General features: G+C 28.2%; 1 protein-coding gene, 1 long non-coding RNA gene and 2 other non-coding genes across 5 annotated transcripts; all 4 read left to right on the forward strand.

Moving 5' to 3' along the window:
- TRNAF-GAA lies at positions 1-73 on the forward strand. The gene has a single exon. It is a non-coding gene; the product is annotated as a tRNA-Phe (tRNA).
- Positions 74-143: 70 nt separating this feature from the next.
- Positions 144-215, forward strand: TRNAE-UUC. Its single transcript has one exon. It is a non-coding gene; the product is annotated as a tRNA-Glu (tRNA).
- Positions 216-4612: 4397 nt separating this feature from the next.
- LOC116016460 lies at positions 4613-7124 on the forward strand. 2 transcript variants are annotated; one of them, XR_004097754.1, is made up of 4 exons: positions 4613-4872; positions 4972-5034; positions 5611-6145; positions 6581-7124. It is a non-coding gene; the product is annotated as an uncharacterized LOC116016460 (long non-coding RNA). The 2 variants fall into 2 exon arrangements; XR_004097753.1 differs by having other exon boundaries at positions 6754-7124.
- Positions 7125-8522: 1398 nt separating this feature from the next.
- On the forward strand, positions 8523-9320 carry LOC116016458 (proteinase inhibitor PSI-1.2-like). The gene is made up of 2 exons (XM_031256725.1): positions 8523-8632; positions 8960-9320. The coding sequence occupies exons 1-2, from the start codon at positions 8584-8586 to the stop codon at positions 9151-9153; spliced, it is 243 nt and encodes an 80-aa protein (XP_031112585.1). The 5' UTR covers positions 8523-8583; the 3' UTR covers positions 9154-9320.
- Positions 9321-11945: the final 2625 nt, after the last annotated feature.

Below are 11945 nucleotides of genomic sequence, written 5' to 3' on the forward strand. Positions count from 1 at the left end.
GCGGGGATAGCTCAGTTGGGAGAGCGTCAGACTGAAGATCTGAAGGTCACGTGTTCGATCCACGTTCACCGCAATTCAATTTCTATTGCTTTTCAATGTATGTAAAGCATATAAATATGTTAACAGAAGACGTAGACAATTGATCCGTTGTCGTCCAGCGGTTAGGATATCTGGCTTTCACCCAGGAGACCCGGGTTCAATTCCCGGCAACGGAATTGGTTCTTGTAACTATATAGTAAAAAATGTAAAACTGTAATCTTTCAGTTTATTTATTTGTTGCAAAAATGGTTCAAAAAAGATGGAGAAAGGAGAATGGTTCAAAAAAAAACGGAAGAGTTTATTTATTCGTTGCAAAAATGGTTCAAAAAAGATGGAGAAAGGAGAAATGGTTCAAAAAAAAAAAAAAAAAAACGCAGGAGAATGGTTCAAAAAAAAACGCAGAAGAAGAAAAATCTAAAGAAAGATGGAAAAAGGAGAATACATCAATAAGAAAATCCTATTTACCAAAATTCAACTCCTAATGAAATCAAACCAAAATTCAACTCCTAATAAAATCAAACTTACATTACAGGAATGTAGACATTTAGTGACAATTCGTTTGCGATACTTTGTAATCTAGTCACAATAATACATTTTTTGTGACCAAAAAAATAATTCGACACTATTGTGTGGGATAATTATGATAATATTATTTTGGTTACGGATATATGATAATTGTGACAAGTATTTGTTACGAATAAGTTGTCACTATTACTAGAATAATAGTGTCGTAACATACATTGTCACTATATGTTGTTACTAAATGTATGTGCATTTTGGCGGCATTATAATTATGGCGGGAACGAATGCAATTGTGACAAAATATAATGTGGACACAAATTTTTGTGACAAATAGTTGTTGGTCACTCTTGTTTGTAATATTTGTGACAATTGTTTTTTGTTAATAAAAATACAATTGGGTAGTACCATTAGAAATGAGAAACAATTGTGAGAAAAAATACTGTTGTCACTAATATTGCTATTTTTTGTGATGAAATTTTTATAAATATTTGTGACGCTCTATAATTCCGTAACAAAAATTACTAAATTGTTACAATAATTGTTTTGATTTCAAATTTTGTCACTAATTCATGATAATTGTGACGAGTAATTAATTGTTACAATTACTTTGTCATTATAATTAAATAGATGAATATTGTGTGAAGTTATATTTAAACATTCTTATATGACAAATAAGTATCACTATCACTTATCTTACTAATTTGTCATATCAATAATTTTTGGAAATAAAAAAAAATATGTTTAGTACGAGCAATATATTTAAAAAAGATTTATTAAAATTAACTATTAAAACTCAAAATATGAAAAGTAAAGAATTCAAACGTTATAAATAAAAATTCATATAATACTCAATTATTATCATCATCATCATCATCACCAGCTTCCTCATTTTCAGTTGTTGGTATCTCATCATCATCATCATCATTAATAAAAGCATCTCCATCACTATCAATTGCATCTGCTTTGATACTCATGGTATTAATATTTGATAATGTTACTTCAACAGTTGTAGCATCCAAATCAGGCCAAAATTTTGATTTTCTACAATACCGTAATGTTATTATTGTCTTCCAAAGTAGAACCTTGAATGGTAAAGCCAAAATTTTGATTTTCTTGACATGGTTTATCTCCTAGACTCCAACATCATCATCAAGGAGGTCGTAGAAATCACGAGGCTTTGTCTTGACAACAACTTGCTAATTAGGCTCCTTAATATCGCTTACATAATAAACCTGATCAGCTTGAGAAGCTAAAACATATGGTTCATCGGTTTGCAACTTTTGGGTAATATTGACCATAGGAAATCCAAATTTGTCAACTTTGAATCCAGTTTTATGATAAATATCCTACCAGTCTGCCTTAAATAAAATAACATTATTTCCTCCCTAGTAATTTAACTGTATGATATCTGTTAATACACCAAAATAATCCAAGTTACCTGTATCTACATCACCTTTTACAAGAATTCCACTATTTTGCGATTTTAGTTGCAAATCCCTGTCTTTTGTATTAAACCTCCGGCCGTTGATAAGTATGCTTTTATATCGATAAATACGCATGTCTGGCTCATAAGCTAAATGCAACAATTGATCTGTGGCTATTACACTTCTTTCATTGTGTAATTCATTGACCTATCATGAATAATAGTTAATAAAATTTTAAATTAAGTTTGTAGAAATTAAAGAATTATATGTACAAATAGAATTATCATTACTACAGAAAAAACTTTTAACGTCCGTTTTTTTTACATACAACATCGGTTATTTTTCGACGTTGTTCTGGCCGACGTAGTAAATAAATGATACGACGTCGGTTTTACATCGTATGTATTTTTTTTTTAAAAAAAAGGATACAACATCGGTTTTTAAAAAGAACCAACGTTGTATCCCTTTTTTAATTTTTTAATAAAAAGATACAAAAAACCGTGGTGCGTTTTACTACATATGTTGGTACATTTAACTGTATTGTGGAATGGTGTGTTTTAATCCATTCACTGGTGCATTTTCATACATAGAATGATGTGTAACTGTGTTGTGGAATGATGTGTTTTAATTTGTCCTGTGGTACATTTTAATGCGTAGAATAATGTGTATTTTAATTTATGTTTTCTAATAAGTGTAATAGTGCATGTTTATAATCTGGGATGTGGATTTTCACAAATAAGTAGAATTGTGCATTTTAATACGTAGAATGGTGCATATTTTAGCACATGTTTTCTAATATGTGTAATAGTGCATGTTTATAATCGGACATGAAGCAATGAAGCACGTTGGGGTGCATTTTAATACGTAGAATAATGTGTTTTATTACGTATGTTGATGCATTTTAAGTGAATAAGTGTATTTGGTTATAATGTGGAATTGTGTGTTTTATCTGTCATCTATTGCATTTTAGTATGTAGAATGGTGTGTATTTTAACAATATATATTGAGCGTTGATTTGCTTACTTGCTGTAATCTAATGGCTGCAACTAAGGTGTGTTATTTGTGTTGTTCCTTTATTCGTTATTTCCAATTTCACCTTCATAGTTTTGCTTTTAAACTTTATTTTGACATTAGTAATTAACTAGTATTATACCCGTGCGATGCACGGTCTAAAGTTAAATATTGTTATGTGATTTTATTATGTAGTTTACTGGTTAAATTGTACCTCCAACAATTTACGCAATGCACGGATGTTACTTATACAGTAATAAGTTAAGTAATTTTAACATTTCAGTTAAAAAAAAAATAGTCCAACATTAGATAGACTTTGTCCCTGACTTTTATTTATTGTCATTGCATAAGATAATATTGATGAGAACTGCCTCCTTTCAAACTTAAATGACAATCGTGTATCTGACGGAGTCATTGATATTAATCAATGTAATACAACAATCTATATTACTAAATAATGTCCATAAAATAATATCATAACATATGATTTCGTAAATAAAAGCATAACAAAAAATAGTTGAAATATAAATATTACATCGTATTGTTACAAATTATGATTGATATTAAATTAATAGACAAAAACAGAAATATGCCATTTCTTATTTTAAATTTCAATAATAAGACTACATATATATGATGCTCATTTGTTGATATCTTTTTTGGTTCTTTAATAAATATGTTCATTTCCAATAATAAATTTATGAGCAAAAAATATCTATAAATAAAATAAAAAATCATGTTTAAGATGAGTCATTATTAAAAATAATAAACTATTATATTATGGTAGCATATATACATTCTTGTCTACAACTGGCGTCACATTATTCCCTATAATTCATATAGAATAACAAATTAACACTACAATAATGCCAATTATAAGAAACAAACTCATGGCAATATATTTTGTACTACTAACAAAAATGAAAGATGAATTATAATACTCCATAGAATAATACTACTCACAATAGTCAAATAAAAAAAAATAATATTACTTACAGTAATTCCATTACTATTAAAAATAAAATTACTATTCTTTTTGGGTAATAAAATAACAAATTAACACTACAATAATGTCAACTATAAGAAACTAAGTCATGAAAATATATATTGTACTACTAAGAAAGATGGAAAATGAATGTTAATACTAAACACAATAATATTATTCAGAATACTAAAATAATAAAGAAAATAATACTAACACTAATTCCATTACTAAAAAAAATTAAGATTAAAAAGCCAATGGTTGAAAGATTTTTTAAAAATTACACAATGAATCTATTATGGAAACGAAATTCATTAAATTAGTAATTGAACTATACAATATAAAATTAAATTAATAAATTCAATATTTAATAATACTAATTTCTTTAATTAATATAATAGCATATATTATTAATTATTCTAATAATATATGTAGATATATTTATTTTTGAAATAATATGTAGATATATTTATACTAACTAAATCTGGCCAAACCAGCCCAAATCAGCAATTTACATATATAAAAATATATAAAGCCCAAATCACTAACCCAAGAATTATGGCCCATACCCGACCCACTAAGTCACCATATAAATACCCAAACCCACCCAGACAAACCCAGTCAACCCGCCCTACATCCCCGACCCCGTCGTCTCCTTCGCGAACCCTGCCTGAAACCCTCGACAAACAACAGAAATGGAAACCATGCCAAATCTCTCACCCAAACACCAAATCAAACCTACGCTTGAAGCAAAGTACACCAAAATTCACCCAAATTCGTTCATTTCTGCGGATTCAAAGCACTACACAGATAAATAGAAGGCTTCTACAACAATTAGTTCACGGCAGAAATAGAGTCTTCAATCCTAGATTAGGAAAGATCCCACTCCATCAGGTAACATATTGTTTATTTTACAATCTTTCAATGTAATTTGACCTAATTTCTGATAAACCCTAACAGATTTCTTAATCAATTTTGTTGATAAATTTACAGGATATTTTCCAAAAACGCACAAGGATTTCGAATCTAAAAAGGAAAACACAACAACGAAAGGAAGTAAGTATTTTACTGCCTAATTTAAGATTTATTTACCTAAATAATCAAATCTGTGCAGTTACTATGTGTATGTAATATTTACCTTTTGGAGATGTGCAAATTTTTATGTCGTGACAGTATATTTCTTTGCCTGAAAATCTATTTTACTGTATTAATAATACTGAATATTGATTGAATTTTTTTTTTCACCTATCTAAAAAAAATGTTGTTTGGCTTTCAAAAATGAGCCCAGAACACAATCACTGTATATCCTGCATTATATTTAAAAATTATTCTCTAATGTCTGCAAAACATAGTAGTGACAAAATTCATAAACATATGGTTTGTATAGCAATCTGAACAGTATTGTGATGTAAAAATGGAACTACTAATTCCTGAGTTGTTTAATATGATATGTTATTTACTGCATTTTAGGTATTGATCATTCTCTTGATTATTTAGTTACAATGTGAACAGTATTGTGATGTAAAAATGGAACTACTAATTCCTAATACTGTGCTGATTTTCGGAACTTAACTATTTTTTTGAACCTATTTTCTCATATTTGCAGTTTCTAATGTGTTTTAATGTATGCAGGTTCAGGCCCTAAAATACTTTTGAAGAAGAGATAAGTATTTGATATTTCTTACGAACTAAGTACAGAAATGCAATAAGTTGTAATAGTTTAGAGCTAAATATCTGATTTTTAATAGCAAACAAAACACAATTGTGTGCTATTTAAGTTCTATTCAGTTTACGTTTACAACCCTCATATCTACATTGTGCTATTTAATACCATATGTTGGAAACATGACTATTAAATATCATTTTCAACTTAAACTGCAGTGTGAATATTAACTGTTATGCCATTTTTAATCATACATACACCAGTTTGTTAAATACGGTTAAGATTAGTGGTATGATGTTTTGATATTAAATAGGTATCATGCTGGTATGATGTTTTGATATTAAATAGGTATCATGCTGGAAATGGACACACTGTGTTAATCTGGCTTTCATTGCATTGAAGATGACAAATTAAAATTATTTTCAGGAAGCCATTATCTGTTGTTGTACTTGATAGGCCTTCCAGATTGAGAGTTACAGTACATTTCATGACTTGAATCATAAAGTAAGTATTCTAACATTCCTGCAAACTCAATATATAGATTGCAACACATATACATTACTTGTGTAAAAACAAAAAAAAAACATCTATTTTGTACACAGATTTCTGACTTACATCATTAAATCTATTCTTAAGTTAAACACTACCACCTATCTCTATTATAACTTACATGTAAAAACGTAAACCTAGTTAACTGAACTGGTTATGTCTTGAATTTTGATACTCCCTTGCCTATGATTATGTTCATCTGTCTCTCTTAAAACTGTGTAGATCCACATAGTTGTCTCCATTACATTGCTTGTACATCCACTTCTGATTTTGTCTGACCAGCAAATGATTTCTTATACAAAAGATTAACTACATCAGTAGTCCATTGCAAATACTAAATTTTTCATGCATTAGACTTTACTCAAAAAGTAATTTAAATGTTGTTTGCAGCTCTTAATTAGGCAATGTTTTTGCAGAACTTAAAGCCTGTACATGGTATGATAAAACAACCATAATAACATAGCTTGACTTACCTGATTAGCTTGTCGTATAGCTATTCTCGATCCCAAATATCCATTTGACTGTCTTGGTTAACACTTTTCAAATATCCATTGTTGATGCAGATTAAGAGAGAAAGAACACATACCTCTTCGTCGTGGAAGACGACTTCTTTACTCTTTATTTTGGACTAACCTTTTCTTTCCATGACCAAGTATGTAGGAATGACCTTTAGCTTCACAGCACTCCTCCTGTACTTGAAGGAAGGTTGATAACTCATTCGCAAAACAGGACAAACCCATACTGGAATGCAAGTCTGATAATCAAAAGAAATTTTATTCTTTTGCGAATTCGATAGTTCAACATGTAATATATAGTCTGTAATATAAGTCTAACACTCAAAGAGTTCTGGATGTACATTAATTCTCTTCTTAGTTCCCGATAAAAGTCCCCTCGATTCTCGAATTGTTTTTACCGATTCGACTTCCTAAACAAATCCAAAGTATTTCGGCCATTAATATCTAGTTATAATTAAAGTTTGTTTCTTTTCACACTTCTACTACCGTTTGGAAGCTGAAAAGTTGGACCGTGAACATTGCCTATGCGTAACCATAGTTATACCCTAAACTACGCCGTTTTGCACTGGGCGGGAACTGCATTTAATGCTCTTCTTCTGGCTTTTTTATTATAGAAGATTGGAATAAAAATTCGTTAGTGGTATAAATGACATTAAATGCTATTCTTTGGTGCTGTATGTCTTGTACGATTATGATTTCTTACCAATTTTATCCTCAATATTTTTTCTTTTGCCAATCTTACCCTAGCTACTATGTAAAATACAACTCATGCATACATTTGTGTATGTAGTTTCTATAAATATAGTTTAATTTAATATTAATTTTACTCTTTTAATATAATTTTCTTATTTGAAAATTTAAAGTCTACTTATTTTAACTTTTTATTTTTTTAAAAAATTTTGAAAAAATCACTTTTTAAAGTGTTTTGTTTTCATTTCGTATCTTATTTGATGTAAAATATATGCATAATTGGCTTATTATCAACAAAATATTTCAATTCGATTTATTATGTTACTATATTAAAATCTAATTATAATAGAATAAATTATAAGAAAAACTAATTATATTTGCGAAAAGTTAAATCTAATTTTTTTGTTTTTTTGAAAACTAATACCTACTTTGTTCAATGTATTTTTTTAAAAAAAAAAAATTTATGCCAGATAATAATATTTCTTATCATCGAAAAATTAAAATTTCATTTTCAAATATCTATAAGATTTATGTGTTTCTTTATTTATTTCTATCATTTAATTTTACTAACTTTTTTGTTATTCATTGAACATTATTTAATCACACATATAATGCATATTTACAACTAATATATATATATATATATATATATATATATATATATATATATATATATATTTATTTATTTATTTATTTATTTATTTATATATATATATTATTTAGCAATATTTTAATATTGAGTATAAATTTTTGTGCGTTGCATGTACAAAATGTGAATAAATTATGATAAAAGCGAATAATAATATTATTAGATGGATGTATGCCAATGTGATCCATACAATAACCCTTCCATATGAGCCCAGGAGTTAAGCTTGGTCATATATTCATCTTGTTACTAAATTACAAATGGATAAAGGTAGTCATAATTAATTAATTAATTAATGTGATACGAAAAGTAGTCATAATAGCTTTCAAAAAAAAAAAGTAGTCATAATTAATTAATTAATTAATTAATTAATGTGTTTTCAAAAAAAAAATTAATTAATTAATGTGATAGGAAATGTAGTCATATATCCAGCTTGGTTCTCTAATTAATTATCATATTTCTTGTCTTGTCTTGTAGTAGCATTTGTATGCTATAAATGAGAGGGCTAACAACTCCCCAAAGTCATCAAAGAACAAAGAAACATGGCAGTCAACAAACTTGTGATCCTGCTGCCTTTTCTTCTTGTGTGCGGTAAGTCGTTTTATCTCAAACTTCCCTTTGTTCTTCATCTCTAATATAATATCCATGATATCTTGTACTAAGCCAGTAATACATTTTAATCGCTAAAGTTTTAAACTTCTTATTTAAAATTTTTCTGATGATCTTTTGTTAACGATTGATGTTACCCACCACATTTGGTTGGTGTTCGGAGATATGGATGAACATGTTTTTGAATACCCAATCTGAATTGGTAGATAAGTTATGGACTTTGATGTTTCAATGATTGAAATTTGAGATTTTCTACATGTGAATTATTGGTTTTTGGAGTATAACTTTACTTGTTTTTGTGGATAATAGGAATTGTTTTGATTAGGGTGGATGGGCGCTATGATGGCAAAGTGTGCGCCCAAGTCTGCGAGCAACGAGTGGCCACGATGAAGTGCCCACCAGGAAACAAGCCAACTCGTCCATCGTGTGTCAACTGCTGCACTGCCAAAATCGGCTGCAAACTCTATAGATCTGATGGATCTCTGCTCTGTACTGGAACTTAGACCCATTTACTTCAAGAAATTGATCTCTTTCAAAAAGAAAATCTACTTCTCACTCTTAGTATTCCATGTAATGTTACATGCTTGTACTTTGAGTACATCAAAGGCTTAATTCGTGTCTTTCAATACACGGGCTTGTTCAGTTAATAAAAACCATATTATTATGGACTCTTGAATTGATTATAATTTATCTACCAGAAGTACTTCGTAACATATTGACGGAGAAATTCTTGCTCCAAAAGATTGAATTCCCGACCCTCAAGGGCCCCCCTAATGTCGGTGCGTAAATCTGTCCACTTTAGACACAATTAATTTTCACACTGTTGCTGCCGAATTTCAAACTTTGATCTCTTACATCAAATATTGTGTACTGAACCAGTGAGCTAAACCCGTACGAACATATTGTCTAGAAAATTCTTGTATAACACATTGGTTGATAATGGATTAAGTTAAATGAATCAAAATTTTTCGCCAAACAGAATAATATATAAATCGTATTTGATTAATAAGAAAATTTATTTTTTTAAGGTGGGATATAGTTAATCAATTCATGATAATCAAGAAATACAATGAATTTTATTATCACATCATATAATAAATATTTGACAAAAATTTTGATCTGGCTAACTTTAACCTTAATAATTACTTGTAGAAAGAAAGGAACATCTTATAGAACAACAGTTGATTGGCGCGTTAAGCAGGATTTTTGTTTCGTGCTTTAACTATATTATTATTATACTTGATTTTCAACCATTTAAAGAGTACTTAGTCTCTTATCATTTAGTTTAAATTGTAATAATATATTACTCTCATTGTACGGAACAATATAAAATAATTAAGGAGATACATGATGACAAATAGACAAGACACATACTATATATACAAATACAATGTTAAATGGTCAATAGGTTGTCCACACACACGGTCCAAAAACGACGTCATTATAGTATCTGTATGAAAAATAACGTGATGCCATCAAATCACAAAGTATTTGGCATATAAAATATTTTACTAATTAAATAATTTGGAATGAAGTTTCAATGATTTATAAGCTCTTTTAAAATTATGGATAAAAAATTGTGAGATATTTTGAGATTCAACAATTCATTTAGTTTAGATAGATACACCATATGGAGGAAAAATTAATGTTTCTAATGGAAACTTCAGACAAATTCTATATGTGATTCCAAAATAAAGCAACATGATATTGCATGTTAATCCAACCATCACCTCTTTCATTGTCTCTTATGCAGTATTAATAAGAATTAACAAACGTTAAGGTTAATTACTTTTTTTTTTGTTTTTAATTTTATGTTGCTCTATTTTTAAGGAAATTGATTTTCAACCATAAACAATTGTATGTTGCTGTTTCAAGGGTTATTATATTAAGTTGTAACTTGTAACAGTTTGGAAATTTTTGTATTCTTCATTAATAAATGTTGTATATAAGAAGTTTTTATTTTTTTAAAAAAGTTTTTAAAGATTTTTAAATTTTATTTTTGTAATAGTTATTATGAATAGTATTATAAATCTTATGTTATATCTTGACATTTAAAAAATTAAATATGAGAATGTAATTTATATAATAAATTTTGTATATCACTTGATTAAATTATTCATTAAATATAACTTGTAATGAGTAGAATAATCTTTATATATTCATCATTAATTATTCATGAATGGAACTTTATAGTTAGTACATATTTTAAATTAACTAAATAACATTATATTACTTCAAATAATAATACAAAATTTAATTCAAATATCTGTAATGTAACATTGTCTATATATTTGACTCAATTAAATTGCATGAGATATTACATTGTTAGGTAAGACGATGGTAGAGAGAGCTAAAGACGTTGGGAAGTTCAACTACTTTGGTTGTGGGGATCAGTCTTTGGTCAACTCTGATCGGTAGCTATAACCACAAAGGTGCACCTCCTGTCAGACACGTGGCCACCAAATGTCGCCCCCTTTCAATCACACTTGAATGTTTTTTTTTTTCTTCGAGCTAGTTATCAGTTTGTCACGATGATACATATATTTTTTACTTTTTATTTATTGATTTTTAAAAATAAAATTAGGACATGTGACCAATTTTATCACATTGGAATACATTTTTCATTTTCCCTTATTTAATAACATATTGTTCTTTTTTGTTTGAGTTGCACTTGTGTGACACCGTCTCAAGGATCCTTATTCGTGAGACAAATCGGGTCTGGTTGAATCAACATGCAAAAGTCATACTTATATGCGCAAATGTCATACTTATATACTCAAATGTAATACTAATTAGGAATAAAACTTTTGTCACTTATAAGACAAAATGTAATGCTTTTAAAGAAAAATGTATAGTAATAATTTTGCATTTTGATGTAAAAGTATCATATTTTCCATCAAAAGTATTACATTTTTCATAATAAGTAATGTTCCCCTTACTTATAAGGAAAAATATAATACTTTTGAGGAAAAAAATATAATACTTTTAAATCGAAATGTAAAAATATTACATTTTCCTTTAAAAGTATTACATTTACCATTATAAATTTATAAGTAACAAAAATTTTATTCTTGATTAGTATTACATTTGAGCATATAAATATGACATTTGTGCGTATAAGTATCACATTTTTTTTCTTTTTCACATTGACCCGACCTGACACAAGCGAGACGGTTTCACACAAGTTTGTTGCCTTTTTGTTTTGCTTTTCTTTTCTTTTTTTTGTTTTGTTTTGTTTTGTTGTTTGTTTGTTTGTTTGTTTTTTTTTTTTGTTTTTTTTTTTTTTTTTTTTTTT

This window comes from Ipomoea triloba, chromosome 4 (assembly GCF_003576645.1).
Source record: "Ipomoea triloba cultivar NCNSP0323 chromosome 4, ASM357664v1".
NCBI classification, from domain to species: domain Eukaryota; kingdom Viridiplantae; phylum Streptophyta; class Magnoliopsida; order Solanales; family Convolvulaceae; genus Ipomoea; species Ipomoea triloba.

What these genes read in the sequence shown, in the direction of transcription:
- LOC116016458 (XM_031256725.1), top strand. Translation starts at nt 8,584, where the DNA reads ATGGCAGTCAACAAACTTGTGATCCTGCTGCCTTTTCTTCTTGTGTGC. An exon ending in GCCTTTTCTTCTTGTGTGCG is followed by an intron (nt 8,633 to 8,959) that starts GTAAGTCGTTTT and finishes TGTGGATAATAG; the next exon opens with GAATTGTTTTGATTAGGGTG.